The 24318-nt window shown below is 46.4% G+C and overlaps 2 protein-coding genes across 2 annotated transcripts; one reads left to right on the forward strand and one right to left on the reverse strand.

Annotated features, from left to right (window-relative positions):
• Window positions 1-1118: 1118 nt before the first annotated feature.
• On the forward strand, window positions 1119-8310 carry LOC126531100 (glucose-6-phosphatase 2-like). Its single transcript, XM_050178495.3, has 5 exons — window positions 1119-1334; window positions 1896-2001; window positions 3169-3333; window positions 5467-5798; window positions 6710-8310. Exons 2-5 carry the CDS (start codon window positions 1940-1942, stop codon window positions 7225-7227), a joined length of 1077 nt encoding a protein of 358 aa, XP_050034452.1. The 5' UTR covers window positions 1119-1334; window positions 1896-1939; the 3' UTR covers window positions 7228-8310.
• LOC126532057 (trypsin-1-like) lies at window positions 7989-23880 on the reverse strand. The gene is made up of 4 exons (XM_050179751.3): window positions 20896-23880; window positions 18983-19251; window positions 15420-15559; window positions 7989-10786 (listed from the first exon to the last, which is right to left on the reverse strand). The coding sequence occupies exons 1-4, from the start codon at window positions 21000-21002 to the stop codon at window positions 10427-10429; spliced, it is 876 nt and encodes a 291-aa protein (XP_050035708.2). The 5' UTR covers window positions 21003-23880; the 3' UTR covers window positions 7989-10426.
• Between the last annotated feature and the right edge of the window lie 438 nt (window positions 23881-24318).

Consider the following 24318-nt stretch of genomic DNA (forward strand, 5'->3'; position numbering starts at 1 on the left):
TTGTTTTTCAATGGACGTATTTTTCCGGGTGCTCTTTGTCGAAACCGGAAGAAAGCGGTAGTAATGCGAGAAAGAAATGAAACAAGAAGACAGAAGTGAAAGCGTTGAGTCACGATAGAACGAAAGGCAAAACAGATCGCTGCACGCCGACGGGGACAGCCAGTTGCAGCGAGCAAACCAAGTAACGACGCAGAACCTCGGCGCTAAGGCAGGAAATTCTCTGTTGCTAGCCGAATATCGTACGCTCTTCGTCATACGCTGGCGGCCGAGGCAGGAAGGCGAATCGCGGAGGCGTTGAGCCAATACGTCGTACATCGCTGTCGGTCTTGCTGCTGCATGGATGCTGTTAGAGTTGGTAGAAGAGCAGAGCAGCAACTGGTTCCCCCGCTTTTTATTTTCTTTCTCTTTTCCATCCGGCATAGCAGCAGCAGTTACGTCCACGTAATAAAAAGTCCAACACACGTCCGACACGATCAGCCGTTGAACGCATGAGCACTCCGTTTTGACAGCCGAGGTTTGCCATAGCTAGAGGGTGGGCTGACATAGTGGAGGGAAGAGAAAGCGAAGAGGTGATTTCCCAGCAGTGTTCAGAAGGATCCCTTCACGGCTTCTTGTTTTCTTATTTTTTCCCTAACTTTTTCCTCGCCAGACAAGCCAAGAAAGCTCCTCCTTGCCAAGGGCGCCGGAGCGTCTGCGACTCGCCGCCGCAGCCCAGCAGCAAACATGGGGACACGTGACGGAAGCCCCCGGGAACAACGCGTCCGTATCGTCATAATTACGTAGCGGCACATGACGCCGCCACGCCGGTAGCACGTGTCTCCCTCTCTGTCCGGCCTCCAAAGCTTCGCCGCCCCGGCGACAAGCGTTATGAGGGCGAGGAGGTGATCGGAGGAAGAGAAGATAGAAGGCACCTAAGCGCGCCCTAACGCGTGCGCCCCACGAGCGTGATTTCGCGTGGCGCGTCGAGGCTTTTATTTTTTTCCACCTCGCGCTTCTCCCTCGCCCACGATCTCACGCACCGTCTGGGCTGTCGGGCTTTGATGGGGCGTGACGTCGTCGCCCGTTCTCCGCACCTGATAATTGGCGGGGCACCGCGAAGTCGCCTGGAAGGCGTATTTAAGAAACTCACTGTCACGTCGAACCCGCACAGAGACCGCAGCTCTCCGTTACTGACGATCAGGTTGTTCTGCCTTCCGGATTCGAGTGTTACCGAAGAAGCCGCTTCTCGAGTGCCTTCTTATTACTCTGCTCTTTCGTGGACACGTGCTTGTCCTTAGCTCTGCAGCGTACTTGAGCATTCTCTCACCTTCGGAATCATCGCTCCAGTGTTCTTGGTAAGCGTACGCTTCGCTACTTGTTACCTTTATTTTGGTGTTGCTAGAGACTCGGGATAAGGTTTATCGGATTTCGCGCAATATTTGCATGACAGGCGATTCCTTGCATTTCTTTCATTTTATGCATAGGTGCATTCCTTGGAGGAGGGTAGCTAGCTGACGTAGGCTTCAATATGTCGAAGGCTGCGCTATCTGAAGCGCCGTTTGCAATTTCGCTAGGGTGCTAACTTCTAATTTCTCGCTGTGCAGTACTGAACGCCTGCGCGCGAGTTAATATAATGCCAGTGCAAGCTACAAAAAAGAAAACATCCGGCAAACAGACGCTGACGGTTGCAGTCCGATAAGTCTTTGGAAACATTGCAACACACACGGTAGGCCCCGAACTGCTAACTCATGCTGCAGTCTCCAATTCGCATGGAAACAGCGAGAGCACTCGAGCGAAATCTACCTACGCTGATATTCAATACTTACGAAACAGGAAAAACCGAGCGTACCCCTCAACGATCGTTATAGGCTATATTGCTTGAATACTCATCTCTGTTCTCTCACTGTTCATTCCAGGATGTGCCAACCGTAGGTGCCTTGCTCATCGCCGGCTGCAAGAAATGATCCTGATGGATACGCTCTACGATAATGGCATGTTCGCCATCCAGTCACTGCAGACCAGGTGGGTTTTGCTCGTACTTTCCTCATTGCGCACTGTTTAAATTCGTAAAGAGAACTGCCACTTCCCATAAGCGCGCAACTTTTGAAATGCTGTCTGGAATCAGGCAGAACGAACTAGGTAGCTGATGGGCTAGTTCTGCATTGCGTTGACCAACGTGTCAAAACCTAAAACGAAGGAACGCAGACCAGTGCTGAAAGGGTTAAGCTTTCAGTTTCTCGGACGAGGTACACTTCGTCGCTTTAGTCGATCCTGCTACCGATCGCACTTTCTCCTTGCGCTATGTGTAGTACGCAGAGAGCGGGACAGAAAAGAACGGACAGACTAATGATGCACACCAATCCTCTGTCCGTTCTTTTCTGTCCCAGTTTCTTCGTACTGCATAGCGCAAGAAGAAAGTAGGAACAGCCTCTAACTAGCCCCTTTTATCGCCCTTTTGAACTGCTACTGATACTGCTTTCAGGTGACGGTGGTGCATTGCGTTTCTTGTTCGAGAAATTTCGATTGCGTACGGGCAAAATTTGCACAATTTGCTCTTTAGCTAGAATTTAGGGACATTCGACAGTACCGCTGGGTCTCGAATTTCGATCTGAGGACATGGAAGCTGAAGGGCTCTCTATATTCCCCTAAATATACGTTACTCAAACTAGTAAAAAAAATTGTAAAAGACCGAGGTATGCTGCCTATGCTGCTGCAGGAATGCAGCACGAACGCGATTTCGAACATGAAAGAATGGCTAAATGTACTCACGGGCACGCACAAAAGACACGGCAGAATACAGCTTGCATTCTGAACAGGCAGGATATCTACTCACTTTATGTTCGTCTAGACGGTGACCCTGTCTTTACTCTATCTGGACAGTACGTCTGTTTTCGTCTTGTTGATGCCGGCTTTCTGTAGTGATACGTAGCCTACTCTCCCAGGCGCGAACGCTGCTGCATTACCCATCCATTTGGTCGACTCAAGGTTTATATCGTCGGCATCAAAGCTGACGCGCAAACAGTGCAAATTCTCTCCGTTTAGCAACGTTATCTTCCAAGGCACGACTGGCGGATTGAATTACATGTAATCATCACTAATAAGAAATGATACAAATGCATTTTTTCCATTTTAAATAGGTTGTAGTCATTCCTCACAAAAAATGCATGCACCATTTTTATTGCAACGCAGGTTTCAGCACCAGCATGGTCTGTTCTTCGCTATCTCCAACTTCGGAGATCCTCGGTACGCCTTCCTCATCTTCGCGCCGCTCATATACTGTCTCGACTGGACGGTGGGACGCCGACTGATGTGGGTCACCATCATCGCCGAGTGGTCCAACCAGGTGCTTAAATGGTGAGTGCTGTTGTGCACTAGTGATTTTCCTGTAAGCAGTCGAGGGCTGCAGAAGATTGAATTGAACGGTGATAGTAAGAAACCTGCCGACATAGTGTGGGTTCGCTTGAAGCAAGGAGAGCCACTGGGGGTACCTTGGAGCCTTCAAACTGCGGCGGACTTAAATAGAATGATGATGATAATCATAATGACGATCTCCTCTTATGGCGTCCACTTGCGAAAGGTAATCCTGCTTCGTTCTTTTTCAAGCAGTGATGACAGGAAATGGAATAAAGAAAGAGTTTCTGCCTATAATCGGCGTATTCTGCGAAAAACAGGATAACCAATATCCACAATGGGGCGCAGAAGCACTGCATAAAGACGTGCGCATGTTACAAACGCATCTGAGAAACGTGCTTGTTCCATGCTGTCAGCTCAACCTATTTCATTGGAATAACCTGTTCTTTTCGCAAGGATGGCAGATAATGACAGAAAGCTCGAAACAGGGATATACGGACACGTTACATTCTTTTATAATGAGCGTAATTTTTAAGACTTGTCCTGTACATTTAAATTTTCTACCGACAGGTCTGCGTCCTTGTTGTATGGAAGTCAGAAAGTACTAAATTTCGCGTCTTAACTGAAGAAACATTGCAGGATACATGAAAACTCCTCCCAAAAAAAAAAAAAAATATTGCAATACTGAAGTGTAGATAAGGCGCTAAATTGAAATCGGCTGCTTTTCTGGGAGCTCAACTGCGGGACATTTTGCAAAGCGAAATATAACTTATTGATTTCGCTTGTATGTCTTCATACGAACAGAGCTCGTCGAATAACACTTTTATTGTTTCTGCAGCGCGCTATGGTTTCTTCTGCTGCAGCATATTAGCGCTTAAACGCCCCATCTGTGTTAAGAACCCGCTTTTATCTTTCCATGGTTGGGTCATAAAACCTTTGTTATGACGTTAGAAAGGTTCTTTAGAAAGGGATTCTGAAAGGATATGCCTAGCCAGAGAAACAATGCGCTTTGATTTCAGTTGTTAACAGCACTGGAAAGCTTAACGGCGTACGTGGCACAATACTCTAGCAGCATATCTTATTGCCCTTAGGCCTACGTCGTCATTATCTGACAATTTTTTAGCAAAAGTAATAATGAAACAATGCATATTTTCGCCCTCCACTGAAGAAATGACAATTAGATTTCTCTTATACGGTGGCGTATTTTACTTCATCCTTTTATATATAGACACTTTGATTACCTTTGATTAGTTTGGAATTAGTGAAACGCAGGAAGAAGCATGTGTAATCGCTTTGCACTTTTACGAAATCTGGAATGTTCTGTACATTCGTAATGCGTTTACTGCGTATCTCGTAGATATCAACTTCAGTGCCTCTGTAAGCAAGACGCGGAACAGCAATGAGTGATAGGATTTCGAGACCATGACATGTCGTGCCAGATAAAAATCTTGGGTTGCTTATGGAGGTAAGGGTAAGCCTCTATACACTTCATTTTCCGGAGTAGCAAACCGTTGCTGGCCGACATTGAGGCGAGGGTGTAGATTAAGTCACCACCGAATGCTCTGCTGAACTATGTCGTTACAGGCCACGCGCCGTGGAAGGAAACATCTGGGAAACCGTGTTTCGTCAGCAAATGTAATGGGCTGCATTGACGCGCCGGGTGAAAAGTCTTGAGAAGTTGGCTGTCTATAAATGCATTTAAAGAGTGTATTTCGACCCTATGGAGACAGACTAAAGCACGATCGAATGGCCGCCCTTTCACTACATTCAAAAAGGAAACGTTACGCTTAAAATCACCATAAGAAGTTTTAATTTGTTTGAACATATAAATGAGGTGTGATGAAAAATACGGGTGCTATTTTGATATCATCCAATGGCGAGGGTGGTTTTCTCACGTGGGCCCTAGTCTTTTGCAAGCGTGAGCATAGGCTCGATAAACTCGAAATAAATGGTATCGTGGTTACGATACCATTATATATATATATATATATATATATACAGAGAGAGAGAGAGAGAGAAACTAAGGTCCGGTACTTTTTTTGGAGATTCTAGTTCGCGCATAAGCTAAGGAAAGTTAATACCATGGCTGGGTACTGAGTGTTCACACACGCGTCCTTCTTTGTTTGGTGCACGCAGGATGCTGCATGGCGAGCGTCCTTACTGGTGGGTGCACGAAACAGAGATGTACAACCGCACGGGCACCGGTACGCCCGCCATCCGGCAGTACTCGTTGACGTGCGAAACCGGGCCCGGATCGCCTTCCGGCCACGCCATGGTGTCGGCGGCCATCTGGTACATCATCCTGGACTTTTTGCTGCGTCGCACTGGCGTCGCCCAGCAGATAGGCAAGGCGTGGACCTCCTCCTTCTACTGGTGCGCCTACGCGGCTCTCCTGTGCATCGTCAGCCTGTCGCGGGTCTACATCGCCGCCCACTTCCCCCATCAGTGCCTGATGGGCATGGTCATCGGTGAGTGCGTCTCTCCTGTCCTTTCACTGGTGCTCGGTGTTCGAGCAACGATATTTTAGGAAAGCGGTTAGAAATTAAGAAAAAAGAACTTGTGTGAGGTGGCAGAAGAGAGAGAGAGAGAGAGAGAGAGAAAACAAGGATAGGAAAGCAGGGAGGTCAACCAGAAAAGCATCCGGTTTGCTACCCTACACTGGGGGTGGGGGAAAGGGGAATAGAAAGAAGAAAGAAGGGAGAGCGTAAGCACTGAGTGCGTGTGGGAGGGACACCATACACAGCGACACTATAAACGGTCTCTTAAGCCGGTGCACTTCAAGTATTGCACTAGTGCAAGAATCGCTTTTCGAGCCAGTGATGGGTGTGGCCACGGTCCGAGTATCTTTGATTCGGTGAACGGTCTCGAGTCCAGTCGGTGTAAAGTTGCCCGCAGAGAGAGGCGTTGGACATACGTTGAAAGGAAAGTCATTGAGAAGGCTACGCTGTTTTAGGTACACGCTCCCTAAATCGTACGAATGATATTTATCTTGTAGCGGCTACAAGCTGACAAAGATGGCTTTGCCGTGGACGGGATGTCCTCTTCGCAGGACCCAGTCGTTAATATATCAGCATAAGAACGGAGTAGCATATGGGCATGTGCGTCGCGGTCTAAAAAAGAAAAGCGTAGAAGTAGCGCGCCTTAGTACTTAATTGAAGTGTTCGTAGACGGTGATGGTGTGGCTTGGCCAATAACAAGAGAAGGGGATTGAATGCCAGACGTCATAACACAGCTCTGAAACGAGCACTGCCTGTCGACGGATCTTGACACTGGCGCAGTGGATTTCAAACTTATGACAAATGCTGCATGTAACTAACGTCGTGCATAACCTAGCGAACCAACATTTAATGACATTCGGTTTGTTTCTCCCGTCATTCAGGCTGCTTCCTGGCCAAGTTCATGTGCAAGCTCGACACCGACCACGTGACCCGCCAGCAGTACGTCCTGATCAGCGTGGGTCTGTGCGCCAGTGCGTTGTCTACTTACGGCGTTCTTCGTCTCATGGGCGTCGACCCTATGTGGTCCGTCGACCGGGCTGTCAAATGGTGCGTCAAGCAGGAGTACATCCACGTCGACACCACGCCCTTCTTCAGCATGATGCGCTACTGCGCCTTCCCCTTTGGCATGGGCCTCGCCATGACTTCTGACTTCTACCAGCGGGTCAAGTCGACCGAGTTCACCTGGTCCATGCGAGTGCTGGCCGCTATCTTGGCCGTCGGCGCCGGCAAGGCTTCTGAGTGGGTCTCGCTGCCCAAGAACAACGTACTCGTCTTCTATGCCTCGGCATTCCTCTTCAACGCTCTCTTGGCCGCTACCATGTTCGGTTTTGTGCCCTACGCGGTGGCGTCTTTAGCGGGAAGCCGTCGCCAGCCTTCGGGAAAGGCAAAGTCGTCGTAGGCAGGGTAGTCTGAGGACGGCGCTGCTTGTCCTCGGCGTCCCTTGCTTGAACAAATTTCTGTCCCATACCTCCCCTAGTTCCCTTAGGTATTTTTAACAAATTGTTGCCAAAGCGTCCCTACCTGGAACCACGAAACCGCAGGTTCGGGATAGGGGCAATGCACTGTCTCCGCGCAGGGTTTGTCATGCTGGTACGAAAATCAAACTCCACTAAAGGTGACAAATTTAAGAATAGTAAGTATGCTGTGCAGATTCACAGCTTTCCAGCTGTAGCCTGATAATGCACAGTGGATTTCATGGTACCTAATTGGGTGAATGTATTCTTTTTTTCACTTTCTGGAAAATCATACAGACCATGCGCGAAGGCTGTGAAAAGTTCCTCATGCTTTCATTGACACTGTACCAATCCTCATCAAGCATACAGTGCGTCTCACTGAACACTCAGTCATGATAACCATTTCATCACAGTCATTATCAATCATGAGCAATTACTGCATTTTGCATCAAACTTGTCCCAGATTGAGACAGAATCAAGCATTGTAGAATTACCGGTTTGGTGCAGATCAACTCGAACCCATAGAGAAATAACAGAGTAAGCATCCTCTAAGGTAAATTTATACATTTGCACAATTTAAGTATCTTTGCAGTCTTGGCTATTGGCATTGACTCTTCGACTATTTCGCTCAAGCAGATGTTAGAAGAAAGTAGCGGCTTCATATACCTTGCCGATGCGAAGGCGTTGCTGCAAGCAATTGTCAGGCTTGTAGTGTATTTTTTCTCCAACGACATATACAGCTGTAAACTGGTAAAAACGTTAGTCTGTAACCATTTTTACCTTGCCACCTGAACACTTTAACATATCATTCCTCACGGACAACTTCATTGTAATATATCTTCACTGTAAATAATTGTACAGATCTGAACTTTTCGGTTGTGTATTGTGCAGGTGATGTTTTAGAGCGCGTGCGTAATGTCTGGTTAGATCTTCGTGTCAGTCACAATGGTAAATGTGTCCAAGCGTTATACTACATGTTTTCAGTGGCTTAACTTTGAACATGTTTAATAAAGACAATTTTGCACGTTTTCATGTCTATTGGATTTAATCTCTCTTTGGAGATAACTCGCACGTGGAATGACCAAAAAAATTGCATGGCCACATACTTCTTCAGAACCCCTCCACAAAGGGTCACACCAGAGGAGACATTGGGTTAATAACGCGAGCAAATGTTCTGTGATGCCACAGGTGTTACCTCCAGCGGCGCCTGTTGAGTACCTGCAATACCTGTAAAAGGCTATTCCGCATACGTTTAACGAAGGTAGACCTTCGTCCTGAAAGGTTACAAAAAGGCAGCCTGAACTACATCAGCAACTGCGTTGAAATGGGGTGAAATGTTGATTACCTCTGGGCACGTCATGCCGAAAGTCCTGAGTTTGGCAAAATCGGGAATCTCCTAAGCTTCGGAAACATCTTCACCTGAATTAACTAATGATACTAAGACACAAAATCTGAGTCCTGGTGTCCCGTAAGTTCAACTGCCTAAAAATCACTGCAAACTCACATATAGGCGGTTAATAGAGTCTAACTGACGTGGTCGATGAATAGTGTGGCTGCCATGCAGCATTGATTAGTGGTTTACAATGGCGGCGCTGAACTCTCTCAAAGCGCTTTCATTACTGTTCACGCCAGTGAACTTATGCACGTAGAGTGCGCTCTTTAAGGAGATCTGATTCGGAAGTTTACGTAAACTACGCCAACGTGAACTTGGGCCAGACATGGGAGTGGGCCAAACTCGCGTGTTCGTCCTGAGTACCCTTGAAACAACTAAAACATATCCTGGTGAACAAAAGCTGGATTATGAAACTTACAGATTATGAAAAAAAAAGAGAAGAAATACGAATAAGCTTAATTAAAACGCAACCTGTCTTTATGCTCCGACGTGTCCAGATATGACATTGGTGTCACTCACGTATCAAGGAATTGAGCCACACAGGGAAGATAAGGAGAGGGGGAAATAGAAGAGAGCGAACACAGGGAGATTAACCAGACGCACGTCTGGTTTGCTACCCTGCACTGGGGGAAGGGGGTGTAGGGATGAAGAGAGAGAGAGAGAGATCACAGTTTCGCGCACATTTAAAGGTTCGCACCGAGTCTACGAAAGGTCGCAAAGACTTGGTCAACTTGAATGTTTTGCGTCAAGCCAGGCGGCCGATATTATATCGCACTAGCAAGAAACCACATGTGAATGGCGTTTTTATTTCTTTATTTCTGGAAATACGAGCTCAGATCTATGATCACCACGAACAAGGAAACGTTTTTCCGGTGATGACGATAAAGACTTTCTCGAAGAGCGCGACAGAGTTGAAAACAACAAAAATATACCGCACTGTCTTCTGCTTTTGCTTTCCTGAATCAAAATAATCTATGGTGTGGGAAGTCACCATACTTCACAAAGGCCCTCATTATCATCGTATACTACAAGGCGTCAGCTCGGTGTCTCCACTGCCCGTGCACTAGTGACGCAAATAAGCGGTGGAAGCCATGCACTCCGAGTATGAAGTTTAAATCGTTGAGCACTTTACTAACTTTACATGTGGGCGACTGTAAACTGCGAAGCACACTTTTCTAGGAAATTCAGAAGTTCGATTGCACCGTCTACCTGGGGCCACTCATGTTACAAGCAACTTCTATTGAGCATGCATTGCCAGGTGAGCTGACCGCCGCTATTATAATGCTTTTTACCAGGCTGCAATTGACATTGACGACTACCTTTTTTAAAACTACTTCGCGATACTCTAGGTGATATTGGGCAATCGGCAAGCTAAAAAGCATAGCCGTGTCTTATGCCCTCTTATGGGTTGTCGCTCACTATAGCGATCGTTTTCGGTGTTTTAAAAGACAGAAAGTGCGACGGTGCGACTAGCAATGGCTTATCAGTCTGGCGTCGTTCACTCAGGACCAAAGTGTTCATACCCATAAACTTCCGCCCCTTGATGGCACACACGCACTCTGCAACGCACCGTTCCTGTTCTCAAGATAAGTTTCTTGGGGGCCGTGTGTATGGCCTGTGACCGTGTCATCAGTCAATGGACGGGCGAAGCGCTGTAATGGAGCCTAATCAATCCTAAAGGACGTGCCAAATTGCGTCCAGTGTTCCCCGGTACGAAATTATGCGTGAGCGTGAGCTGAGACCATGGCGCATCACACAGTAGTGTGGTGCGTCCAATGAATAATCGCATTCGATGCAGTGACGCTAGTGGCGCCGTATCGGGGAGGCGACGGACGCCCGCTCACTGGAAGCCGTCGCCTTACGGCCGGAGTCCTGCGGTTCCACGATTCGCGGCGTCGGGCAGCGAACGTGGATGTCCGTGTGCGAGGTCGACGACTGGGCAGCGCTGTGCTGTTGTATCGAAGGACGCGCTCGATCCACGGCAGGTACGGTTGAACGTCGGTGTAGACGCCCGGCGAGTTTGGCACTGCACAGCTTCGGCCCCAGGACACAACGCCGATCTGCACGGCAACGTCATTGATGATCTGGAACAACGGTCCACCGGAGTCGCCCTGCAGAAACACGCCGGAAAAAAGCGAGAAAGGTAAAGATCTGCGAGAGAAACAAGGGGTCCAAGGAGCTCGATTTTTTATTAGTCACAAATACACGAAGAAACACATTATGAAGCCGAATAGGAAGTGTATCTGTTCGGTCGCTGTTTTTATGTGGTGCTCTGAGTTTTCTGGTTTTTTGGACATTTACGGTTACCATTGACGACGATTGATTAACAAGACGTCGGACGAAGATTCAACGAGCCAGGCGCCTTACAGGTACGACATTTCTTTTTTGAGGACCTGGCTATTACCCTGCCGCTACGGTGGTCGGAAACCGAGAACATCGTCACGAGCCTTATGCTCTTCCAAACGTAACAAGCCATATGAATGATGCTACAGGCCGTAATGAAAAGCCTGGGGCCTTGCAAGCGTCACAAAGCTTCATAAAGCCGGCACGTCTGGTTATCCACAACTCGGAACCAACTTCAGCGAATTCAGGAATAATGGCTGACGGTGAAGCCGAGAGCAAGAAACCTCGCCTAGAAGACAGCAAGTACGATGATACAACATCGAATTATGAGCTAAGTGATGAAAAAGAGATGGGTGGAGATGCACCATTTACTTTGGTCACGTATAAGAAAAAGCGAACCGAAGGCATTCCGGTTGTCTTTCGCCCAACAAGTGAAGGTACTACTTTTTGGCAAGTAAATCCAAACCAAGTGTCTGCTGAAATAGTTTCCGCTCCAAATAAAAAGTACAGTCTTTCATTACGAACAGAGATGGAAGTTTCAGTGTCAGCGTTGCTTCCTTAGCATCGGCGAAACGCCTTTTGATGCTCTCAAGTGTAGGCGGCCTGGAAGTCAAGCCCTTCATCCCAGAGTCATACACGCGAAACGTTGGGAAAGTAAAACATGTGCCTCTGCAGTATACTTGAAAGACGCAAGAGTTATATCGGCACGCAGACAGATAAGGTATTCCCGCCAAGAAGATGGAGCAGTAAAGTCACATGCGCTTCACACGGTAATTCTGACTTTCAGAGACGATCGCCCTATTCCAGGAAGAATCTACTTGGATTTCACCAGTCACCCTGTCGAGGAATACCTAGGACCAGCACTTCGCTGCTATAATTGCCAGAGATTTGTGCACATGGCGAAAACCTGCCGCAGCACACGTCGATGCAAAATCTGCTCAGAAGATCATGACCACAAGGAGTGCAAGTCACTTCTTCAACCTAAATGTGCAAACTGTGCGGGTAACCATGCCGCCTCCTTCTCAGGTTGCCCTCAGAAAAAAGCAGCGGCACAAATGCGTCGACATGAACTAATCCATGGAAGACAACCGCGACGCAATGAACCCGCACCAAGCCTTGAGATTGTTCATCCAGTGCCAGATCACCCACCTCAGCGGGCACTGGAACCACCACAGCCAAGAGCACCAACAAGCTATCCCTCCTCTAGAGAGCAACCAACAGTGCAATCAAGAGACAAATCAAGAGGATCATAATCAAGCGCCCAGTCTTATGCATCAGTGCTACGGAAACCCAGACGACAACAGGCAGAAAGTAATACACAAGAAAGCTCCAGTACTCGCACACATTTCTCTCAGCGACCTTACGCATCTACTGCAGAAGTAACACCAGCTAATAGCGAACATACCACAGCATCGGTGACACAACTGATTTTGCCAATGCTTGTCGCAGCTCTTAAGGCAATCCTATCTGCTATGCCGGAAGCAAACAACCTACCAGAAGTGAAAGCCTTGTTACCTCTAGAAGCTCTATTGTGTCAACAATCAGGGCCGAAACTGCGTCAGGCAGTACATGAATAACCGCTACAAAAATGTATCCATATTTCAGTGGAATGCCAACAGTCTTTGAAGGAAGTGTGCTGACTTTCGTAAACTGCTTGTGCAATACAACTTCCCAATACTTTGCATTCAAGAGGCGGGAATCAATGACGACTTTCACCTCTCGAATTATGTGATATACAAGACTTCTCGTCAAGGCGCCGTTAGCAGAGTGCTCCTGTGCGTCAGAAAGGACCTACCATCTTATCAAATTCAGTCCAGTGATTCACACTTCCCGGAATTCATCGCATGTAAAGTATCCTTTGGCAAGCTCTGTATAACAGTGATTAATCTATATCTACAACCTTCAAACCAGATTTCAGTAGAAGCGCTAGTGGATATCTTCAAAATAGCTCATTCTAATGTATTTATATGTGACGACTTCAATGCACACAACATCATCTGGGGCAGTGATCATTGTGATGCACGGGGTAACGTTATTGAGTGCATGCGCCATAGATAAATGCAACTTGACTGCTTTAAACGATGGGTCGCCAACATTCCTTCGTGGATATAATTACTCAAGCTGCATAGATGTTACCCTGTGTTCACATGATCTAGTGAATGGTGTGGGATGGACAACAGATCTGGAAACGCGCGGAAGTGATCATTTTCCCATCCTTGTTAACCACCCTAGCATGCACTATGATATCAGGCGTTACAGCTGACTAACCAACTGGCAAGCTTTTCGGTAGCACCTAACGGATCAAACTAATCAACATGCAACAGTGAAAAGATTTACAGAATTTTTGCAGGATAATATTATTACGATATGAACATATGCACAAAGAAGGTCCCAATTCCAAAAGATTATACTGCAGTTGACGGAGAATATGAACACCTAAGAGCCATCCGACGCCGATCTGAAAGAGCTTACCGACGGAGCGGAAGTTTAGAAGCATACAGAAACGCCCAGAAAATACACAATGTAATGCGCGGACGAATAGAAAATTTAGGCAAACGTCGCTGGCGTGATTTCTGCGGCACGCTGTCTCCTCACACGTCTGTCCCACGAATTTTTCTAGTAATTCGTTCTTTAAGCGGACCTGTAACACAGAGCTTCCCATTTCGTGCTCTCGCGGTAGCTCGGGACACGTGTGAAATAATAGTTGCAGATGAATTTTGTGAGCTTATTTCGAGACCTGCTTTTTCATTACAATGTGCAGAATTTGATATTTCAGTAATGTTGGCTAAGCGAAAAATTACTGCTTGCTACTGGGCCCAACATCCTCAATTAGATCATACTTTCACATTAAGCGAGCTTCAATGTGCAATTGCATCGTGTCGCCAAAAGTCCGCTGCTGGGCCGGACGGCATTACGTACAATATGCTAAGAAACCTCCGACCGACAGGTACAAATGCTCTCTTAGTCATCTATAATAACTTATGGATAGAGGAAACTGTACCTGACTCTTGGAAAGTCGCTCGAATCATACCAATTTTAAAACCTGGTAAGACGCCTTTGTGCCTTGAATCCTTCCGCCCTGTTAGTTTGACAAGTTGTTTATGCAAAGTAATGGAGAAAATGATTGACGCGCGACTTCAATGGTGGTGTAATGAAACGAATGTGCTGTCCAACTACTTAGTAGGTTTTAGAAAACATAGATGCACAATGGATGCAATATTAGATATAGTAACCTGCGTGGAGCACGAGCGTGCACGTGGAAACATGACTATAGCAGTATTCCTAGATATGAAGAGGGCACTTGACACTGTTAGTCACGTTCATGTTCTGCTAAGCATGTTGGAACTTGGTCTGTCTGGCAGGTCCTTGCGGTGGATTTCTGAATTTCTATCAGGTCGCAAAATATTTGTTCAGACGGGTGAAGAGTGCTGAACATGTTGTCAAACAGGGAGTACTACAGGGAAGCGTACTCAGCCCCTTCCTTTTTAACTGCGTCATGGCTTATTTAACAAGAAGGCTGCCATCACAGTTAAAGTTTTCACTGTATGCAGATGATGTGTGTATTTGGACATCTGGGACTAATGCTCAACTACTTCAGATGCCATTGCAAGACGGAATAAATATCATCAACCAATTTTTGAGAGAGAGAGAGGAATGGTACTATCACGCGCAAAGACAGCTGTATTGCCCTTCACTCGGAGGCAGTTAAAAAATTTCACTCTTAATCTGGAAGGACACTCTCTAATGATTGCCACACAGCATCGATTTCTTGGCATAATACTTGATAGGCAGCTATCCTGGGCACACCACATAAAAAAAAGAACTCGAAAACGAGGTCAACGCCATAGTGACTGTACTTCGCAGACTTGTAGGTACGTCATGGGGCGGATCAGTATCGCCCATGTTGACTGTTTACAATGCATTAATACGACAAAAATTGCGTATTCCGCGCCCATTTTACACAGACTTTCCCACACGTCAGAAGAGCGACTTCAAGGACTTTTAGCTAGAGGACTACGCCTGTGTCTAGGAGTTCTACGAGCGACTTCTAGTTCTCTTGTAATAGCTGAGGTTCGCCAATCGCCATTTCCAGTTATGCGAACTACAGAAACATGCCGACATTATTTCCGCCTTGAAACCGAGCATAAAAACCACCCATTGGCTCTAGACATAATGAAACGAGATAGAAGTTATGTTCATATATAGTTATCTAATGATGTGTGTGGTGACGGTTATGGAACACACATAAATGGGGTAGTCGAGATATCTAGCTAGTATTCTCCAGAGCCTACCATTTAAAATAAAGAAAAAGAAGAGTGAAAACTACATCGCGAGCAACAATGCCACCTATATTATCTGATAGGCTTAGTTTCCGCAGTTGCGCTGATCAGTGCTGCGTACCGTGCAGGCGTCCTTCCCGCCTTCAAGAAATCCAGCGCAGATATTTGTGTCTTCCACGAGGAATCTGATGAGCTGCTTACACAGGGTTAGGTTTACCAGTGGCAGCTCCACGACCTGCAGCACGTCGGAGGTGGGACCATCTGTCAACGACGAAGGAGGAAAAATTGTGAGGCTCAAAGGCATGCCAGTGCTTCAGAAACCCTGCCACGAGTGTATAACAGCTATCGATAACCAAATTTAGTAGATCGGCAGATGAAGCACTTTGCCTGGGTATTTGGAGAGAGTGGAGGCACTCTGTTGGCGTAACACCTGATTACCGCTGTTTGCAGTAATCGGGCAGAACCCGATTACAGCGAACAGAAATGAGAAGCCACGTGACCCCTGGGTACGTTTATAAAATAGCACATATGATACTGAGTACCAATCAGATCAGATTAGATCAAATGAAATCACCGGGTCTCGATCAACGCGCTGGTTGGGCGGGGCGGGGCGCCGCACCGCGGTGCAAGAGTCCGACAGAAAACAGCAGGTGTTTGCTAGCGCCCAATGCAAATATTATCCGTTACCTTGCGTAAAGCGCCTGTGGCGTCGCAGTTAGAAAGCGAGGCTTGAAAACACAACATTCTTCAGGTCAAGGTCGGAAATAATTTCTGGTGTCATGGTTTGAGTGACAAAAAACTTTGGCGAACAACCAAGCGAATATCCCTAATAACTGCTCTTCGCAGTTAACCATAAGCAGGATGAAATGAGCATAAGCACGTATAAAAATAATCAAAGCGTATTTACTCGCAGAACGCTCGGACCCCACATTGGCAATCAATATTGTGATTCTTTTTTCAAGTTTTCAACGCACCAACGAAAATTGCTGCAGCGATAGTCTTCTTCTTGCTCCGACATCACTGTTAAAAGCGACTCTGAATAGGTCGGGCGAAAATAACTTTATTCATTTGAGCTTCTCTTTCAGCTAGTATATTTCAGCTCGTGCTGCTTGCGTAGAACGTGTGCTCATATTGCAAAGTAGGTGCTGTTTGGAAGTCATATCTTTTGTTTGTTTGTCGTGGGATCCAATGCCGGCCCCGGGAGTAGCATTTTGATGGCGGTGAAATGCGAAAACACTCGAGTACTTAGATCTAGGTGCACGTTAAAGAACACCAGGTGGCCCAAATTATTCCGGAGTCCCCCACTATGGCGTGCTTCATAATCAGATCGTGGTTTTGGCACTTAAAACCCCATAACTTATTTTTCATATTTCGCTTGAGTTTACAGTGACTGGTGTGAGAACCCCACTTTACAGCTACATTATTCTTCATTGTTTTTCTATGTAGCACATAGAACGTTATATCCCAGAGTATTCGTAACTTAAGTATTGCACCCTCCAAGTTAGCATTCATTTTCCTCGAAAAAAAAGTGCGAGCACTATGCGAGCAAATACGCTATGTACGTTCGCAGTGCCCAGAAAAATCTATACTACCAAGGAGACTGCAAAAAGAGTTCGCAATAATCCGCGGGGAGCACTGTGGCGAGATGCTATTGACGAGAGAAAGAGAGAAAACAAGAGTTGAAAGGCAGAGAAGTTAACCACATTAAATGTCCGATTGGCTACTCTGCACAGGGGGATGGGGAATGGGCAGAAAAAATGAGAATAGTCTATTGAAGTAAGATAGAAGTAAAAGGACGCGCTTGCGATGCGCACCTGTGAGTGCAGCTGGTATATTTTTCCACATTAACTCAAACAAACAAATCAATCAGTAACATATATGATGCTGATCTGAAGTTCGGACTTATGCGGTATACATTAATCGAAATCGGTGTATCACCTTCGTTTCAGTCCTTCGACGACCCCTTTCTCGTTGATCACAAACTGCGAAAGCGTAAATGTCGGAACCTTAAACATAATCACGACATCAATGAATTGTGTCAATGAGGTTGCGGCCCCTAGCTCTTATCCCCCCTGCTCCCTTTTTTTCTAGCATCCTTTTTCGTAAAGAACATGTCAAAAGTGGTGTGAAAATGACATGTGAACGCATCAAGGAGTATATAATTAGAAAAAACCTCGAAACTACAGGTATAGAACGGTTCATAAGAACACATATGATTGCATTACCTTAAACAATAACTTTCAAGCTTCAAGCACGCCATCTAATGGTGATAGCAAGCCTAATGTGAGCCAAGATGACAGGCCGTTGACCGAAGAGCTCGGAGGAACGAATAGCTTTTGGAATTCGGCCTCAAGTCTTTTTAGCTTTCATGCGTGGTCACCTGCCATCTTCCTTTTTCTTTCCATGCCTTTGCCTTTCCAATTGGTCTAGTGAGGAGCTAGGGGAAGGTCCAGCCCACTTCTCCTTCTTTCAGCCTACTAAAGCTCCTCTCTCCCTTCACTTTCTTGCCCCCTCCTTTGCTGGTCATGCGGTGTTCCTAAATTTTCGACAGACGGAAGAGGCGCGACGTCTTCTCTACCTTTAACACAAAGCCCAGAAGCTTGTGAAATTCAATATCAAGCTTCATTCGATTGTCCGTTTTCATTTGGCGAGATTTTCGGGTCGTAACCCATAACACAGCTGAGCTCAGCTATCGCTAAGCGGGCGATTTTAAATGATTTTGCAACTTGTTTATTGGAAATGCGCTCCAGATTTACAGCACACCGTAACAGGGAGTCATAGGAGTGTGCTATACACGTAGCACATGGGTAGCAGCGAGAAATGTATGCGGGGATATAGCGGTACGCGCTCCTTATTTTATAACTTTTAATCACGCCTCTAATTGGCACTGAGCGGATTGTTATTGTTGTCGTCTCCTCTAACGTATAGCGCGCTGATGCTTCGGCCTTCTCGAAATTTCTCAGGCGCGTTTAACTGCGATTTCCAGTTGAGAACTCCCCACACTGTAGGAACAAATAAAGTGCTAGCAGTTTTTTTTTCATGAGGTAAGTTCCCGTCTAATAGCGAATTTCATTTTTGACAGCTCTTGTACTTCCAGATGCAGTACTTCCACTTTGCATGAGAATGAGCAGAACAGACGTACTCCGTTGAATGATACTCGAGTATGTAGTTTGTTTTTGAAAGGTCGAGAAGGTAAGGCCTTAACCAGGGTTCTCTAGCCAGCTAGGCGGCGTTCGGTCAAGGGCAGATGAAGCATAAGGTGGAGAATAACGCTGGCGCCTATTGTGACAGAAAAGCCCCTTATGCATGCAAATTATTGGAATTTCTCTGTATACCGCACATCGACTACGCTCTTTTATATGTAAATCCATGGGAGCATTTGTTACCTGAAAAAATATTTTTGGCCACGGACCAAAAGTAAGTATTTTGGAAAATGGGCGCCGATTTTCTCATCTCGCCGCCCCATTAAATCCTCTTACGCCCTGCGCAGACATGCCTTTCATTACCAGGGCTAGCTATAATTGGCGAACAGGGCGAACGTTGTCAGCGTTCATATATACCTGGTCTTCATTCAGTGGTCGGCGCTTCACTGTCATCTTTGACCCCTCCTTATCCTTTCCCCCGATTCGACGGCGCCAGACGCATTGTTGTCGAACAATACGAACGCTTACATTACACGCTTACTTTCAGACGTGTAGCCCCAGCCGCTGACCAGGGCGAACCCTTCCGGTCGGAATCCCCGCGGCGGCAGGCAGATGGTGTTCACGTATCCGCCCAGCCTCCAGAGGGGCACGCGGTCCTTGAGGCGCAGCAGCGCGATGTCGTTCACCAGCGTCGCCTCGTCGAACTGCGGGTGGATGAAGAAGGCGCACGGCCGCGAGCGCCACTGGAAGAGCGACGGGAACGACATCCGATGCAGGCCCAGCCACACGGTGATGTTTTGCATCGACTCCCTGCACCGCGAGCGCGCGACGAGCGAGATGCCGCTGTGTTTTAAACCGCATCGCGTTGAATGGAGCGAAATAAACCCCGCTCGCTCCATTCGACACACACACACACACACACACACACACACACACACACACACACACACACACACACACACACACACACACACACACACACACACACACACACACACACACGCACACGCACACGCACACGCACACGCGCGCACGCACACACACACACACACACACACACACACACACACACACACACACACACACACGCACACACACACACACACACACACACACACACACACACACACAAAACGAACCGTAAACGCAAACGAAAGGACCTACAGGCTTGTGTAACACTAAAAATGACGAAATGTTGGTGCCTTGCGTGGCCTGTATTGTTATATCGCATTGTGTGACAGTACTCATGTAGGTCGAGCAGGTCGGTGTCTCAACATTAGGCTTGTGCGAGCACAGCAACAGTGTGAAATCTTTTACAGGCTCTAATCTTGGCCTTGCATTGCAAAAAGTGCAAGTGTACCGCAAAGTCGTCGGTGACGCGAGTAATTCGACGTAATCGTGACCAGAAAAGGGAAAAAGGTGTTGCTGAGGCCTTTTATATTCAACGAGAAGATAATTTGTGCGTCAGCCATGCCTGCATAGTACTACGCGACAGCTACGTAGAGATTGAACTGTTTTGGTTGTTTTCGCCTTATTTTATCTAACGTGTGAGGTGGAGGGAGTGAGATGGATGTCCGGGTGGGGCATGCGCGCTGTCATTGCACGTTTCCTTTTTTTTTTTTTTTACAATAAGCCCTCAGTTGAAGTATGTGTAGTATTTATTCTGTCTCCATCCCTCACATTGCCCCTCGTTTTAAGTACCTTTTCAAATATAAACCGCTTCCTGCATAACATAGCCACAAAGAAAAAGAACGCTTCTGACCATACTAGATGTCAATATCAACGCAGCTGAACGTACAAGGTGTGCGCCAGATTGGGGTGAAACGAATCTAGACAGTATTCGTAAAACGTCTAGATAGTTATTGTAAACTTCTTCGCCTTCTTATATACACCTTCATTTACTTGAAGAGATCTGTTACTAGATAACATTCATTAACGAGTCTACTGCATTCAGTGTACTATTGGCCCAGAATCTTTGGGGATGAGCTATTTGCAGAAAATGTAGACATCAGTCGATGAAAAATGTAAAGCCACAGTTACACTGGCTTCACTGGAAAGCATCTGTAAACTTTCTATAGATGATCTCAGTAAATTTTGTGAAGGATTCTAGATTTTTCAGCACGCCTTAAGGCAATCTATAGGCGCGCACTGGACCCGCTGTGGTACCTTAGTAGCTATAGCGTCGTCCTGCTCAACTCCAGGTCGCGGGCTCGATACCGACCGCGGTAGTCGCGTTTCAATGAAGGTCAAACGCAAGAACTCTGCTGTACTTAAACCTGTGCAAGAAAATACGAAACATATCTCTCATTTTCTTTTTCTTTGCAAAGTTACTTCTACTTCCAAGATTTTTAGCAGTCACTTGTGTTAAGAGTGAACTCGCCTTCGTTTCAGGTATGTTGAAAGCGACGACAACGTATAGTACCTATTGTAGCCCTGCCATTGCATTTGACGTACCTTGCGAGACAGTGACCGCACGTCAGCACAAACTTGTCCGTGATGAGGCTTCCGCCACCGAAGAAGACGTTTCTGCCATCCTTTCTCCGAATCAGAGCCGCCTGCATAAATGCGCTTGGTTAGCACGTAGCAACACTTGGAGACGCTCGTGAATAGTAAAGCCTGCTACAGCAGTCCTGTACTATACATTAGGCTAAGGCAGAAATAAAGCCCGTTCAGTTATTTTTAGACGTGTTGTTTATCGTTGAAGTGATAAAGAAACTTTGCGAGCATTTATACAATTTTTTGGCGACGATAGGCCAAAACATAAAAAACAGGCAGTATAAATGAAAAACAACTATATGGAGAACAAAACACTTGGCTTAGATCTTCGTAGAGAAAATCGTATAGCCCCTGCGCATCCATCAATGCTACGGAACAGTGCAAACGTTCTCTAGAAATTTCTTGAATGCTATTAGTGGGCAGTCTTGCAATGTGCTTGCAGGCGCAGAAGCACATTAACGTCTCTTTAAATACCGCCTTGCTGCGATACTTCTGAAACGTAATAGCTTTTACACAAACAAGGTGACAGGATATAACTGACTTCTTCAGACACTTCCGCTATAACAAATCAAAAACAATAGGCCAGTATCACAGGATTAATTTCTGGATCACTCGGTGTAATAATATCCGGCAACACAAGAACGTTCAAGCATAAAGCTGACAGAAGCAATTAGGAAAGTAGGATTAGCAGAAGACACGCAGGAAATTTGGTAATAAGCTTTTATCAGCAGCATTATTATATTCAACCATAAGCTTTACTCCAAGCCCCGCTTCCGTATTTTTCCATACGCAATTTCGTTCCATTTTGTGCACAATATATATTTTCAATTGTTTTCATGTGATCTCATCGATAACGAAGTACATTCACAGTGTTTAGCTCACGTGGTACAGCCTTCACTCAACCAAATGTAAAGGTCGTGGGCTCCAACATTTTAACGACGAACGAACAAACTTGGCAGTAGGCTATAGGCGCAAATTACAACGCGAACTTATGTTGCCCGGACACGTGCGAAGGCCGTCACGTTGAAAATCTTGTGAATCCTTTTGCTAACCTATTATTTGTCCCGAAATTCTCGCCCATTTTAGCCAGCTTCATTCGGTGGAATCCAATTGAAAGCGTTGGTATTGAATTATGACTCCCACCCGAAGGAACTAAGCTATACTGATACGCATAAGGCGGGGTGCGCGAAGTAAAGGCTTATGCGCACTAACGTAGTGAGCGTTATTAGATTATCGCCCTTTGCCATTAGCTGTTCTTGTTTTCGAGAGTGCGCTGGCTTCTAAATTACATAGCCCTGCTATTCTCCATCTTAGTTCATTTATTCCTCTTTTTTTTCATCTTTATACAGGTGGGCGCAGGCAGTGGGAAAGGCCACTTTCTGCTCGCAACATGTGGGCGGCTCTCGGCGTTCAGTCTTGCGTTGTTGATAAAGCCGTAGTCGAGAAACGGGAGATCGCCAGATAACAGATTTGCTTTGGAGCGTTCATGTAGGCGGATCTCATGTGGCCTGCGGGAAACCGTGGAAGGAATTTGTAGAAAAAAAAAAGAAAAAAGGAAAAGTAAAAAAAAGGAAAAGGGAAACGTCAGCGGCAGAGCTGATCTCGAAGAGAGTCGATTTTGCATAGCCGCAGCGTATACTATAACGGAAAGAATGCGGTAAAGTTTCGCGAGATTTATCAAGATCGATTGCTCGCGCCAGAGAAAAGTTCAAAGGTCGGGTGCGAAGGGCGAAGGAAGTAACTCAGAAGCTCTGACGAGGCTGGCGAGTCTCATATAAACTTGAAGAGACGAAAGATATGCAACACTGTGCGTTACTTGATCTGAAACTCTCGTTGAATGCGCGTAATAACCACGAATAATGCTAAAGCAGCTAAAATTTCAAATTTCAGACGGCTGCCCAGGCGTAACCGTTAAAGCACTCGCAGTAACGCGAGCACCAATCTGAGTGCGTAAATCTGATTTCAGGGCAAGAATGCTCTGATCGACACCGAGAGCTTTCGGAATACTCGCTTCTCTTTGTGGTGGGGCGGTTCTATAAGCGGTTATAACGAATAAATGTTTGATGCCATCGCCTGTGATGGTTGGAGTCGGGCATGAAATAGATGGTAGCTGGCCCATGCCGTCGTCCAACTTATGCACGCTGATGACGTTGTTTAAGGGAGAGACTTGTTCTTATCGAGAACGAGGAATATGGGATTTATTTACTGTATCTACATGAGAACGTTACAGTTCACCAGTCTAACATGACTGAAAGAGGAATGCACACTGAGGAGCCGCCAACGGCTCCTTAAATACACTATATCCTTCCTAGATGCCTAGGTGAGGGAAAGCAGCCGCTCAACCTGCTACCAATTCGGAGCGTTCGAAGCCATCGTAGCCGACCCGCCTTTGACGGGGAGGGTTCACTCATTCACTTCCGCACAGGTTTCACTGACCAGACCAAGGTGAGAGGGTTTTCGCAGATACGGGTCTTGCCCCGAGCGGGCGCCTCTTCATCCAAGTGTTGACTCCACAGACAACGGCCGCCGCGTCTGTCCATGACTTCTAAGCCCCGTGAGACAGCCGCAAGACATCTTCTCCCAGGAGTTCCACCGTTTCAAACAAGCCGTGACGGCCACCGCAAATCCAATAACAATACTTGGTCCGCCGACCGCGTTTAGTCATAGCGGCGGCGCTCGCTTGGGGACGCGGCGTATTGTTGTTTTCCCAGAGCGAGTCATCGAAGCGGGCCGGATGCGTTCCAAGGTCTGGTTCTTCGAATATCGCCACCCCCGCAGCTGCGGCTGGCTGTGACAATTTTGTAGGTCGGTACCTTTGCAGGCCGTTCGTAACACGCCCTACACCATGACTCTTGTGTACAGCAATGCCACACAATCAATCAATCAATCAATCAATCAATCAATCAATCAATCAATCAATCAATCAATCAATCAATCAATCAATCAATCAATCAATCAATCAATCAATCAATCAATCAATCAATCAAATAAAGGAATTATTAATTAGATAATTAATTAATTAATTAATTATTGATTGCTTGCTTGATTGATTGATTAATAATACCGCATCAAACAGTCAATCACTCCGATAATACAGATATGGTATTTCAAATTCATACACTAATATACAGATTGATATACGTATTGATGAGCGGGTGGTCGTCCGTCCGCCGTTTTAAGCCCTCCCGTCCTATTGTGTTTTATCGTACTATCGCGCGTAGATTATTTAGGCATCTTGCATTGTACTCAGGCTTTCGTCAGCGTGCCCCTTAAACGTCACTACAACATGGCAATACCTCATTAAATTTATTCTTAGGTGGGCTCTGGTGGCCCCCTGGTGTCAGAACCGTGAACTGTTACAGCGTCTTGCCAGGGTGGCCT

This window comes from Dermacentor andersoni, chromosome 5 (genome assembly GCF_023375885.2).
Source record: "Dermacentor andersoni chromosome 5, qqDerAnde1_hic_scaffold, whole genome shotgun sequence".
Lineage (NCBI taxonomy): Eukaryota > Metazoa > Arthropoda > Arachnida > Ixodida > Ixodidae > Dermacentor > Dermacentor andersoni.

What these genes read in the sequence shown, in the direction of transcription:
- LOC126531100 (XM_050178495.3), top strand. Translation starts at nt 1,940, where the DNA reads ATGATCCTGATGGATACGCTCTACGATAATGGCATGTTCGCCATCCAG. An exon ending in ATCCAGTCACTGCAGACCAG is followed by an intron (nt 2,002 to 3,168) that starts GTGGGTTTTGCT and finishes ATTGCAACGCAG; the next exon opens with GTTTCAGCACCAGCATGGTC. An exon ending in TCCAACCAGGTGCTTAAATG is followed by an intron (nt 3,334 to 5,466) that starts GTGAGTGCTGTT and finishes TGGTGCACGCAG; the next exon opens with GATGCTGCATGGCGAGCGTC.
- LOC126532057 (XM_050179751.3), bottom strand. Translation starts at nt 21,002, where the DNA reads ATGCAGGCGGCTCTGATTCGGAGAAAGGATGGCAGAAACGTCTTCTTC. An exon ending in TGCGGTCACTGTCTCGCAAG is followed by an intron (nt 19,252 to 20,895) that starts GTACGTCAAATG and finishes CTCGCGGTGCAG; the next exon opens with GGAGTCGATGCAAAACATCA. An exon ending in GCGGGAAGGACGCCTGCACG is followed by an intron (nt 10,787 to 15,419) that starts GTACGCAGCACT and finishes GTGTTTCTGCAG; the next exon opens with GGCGACTCCGGTGGACCGTT.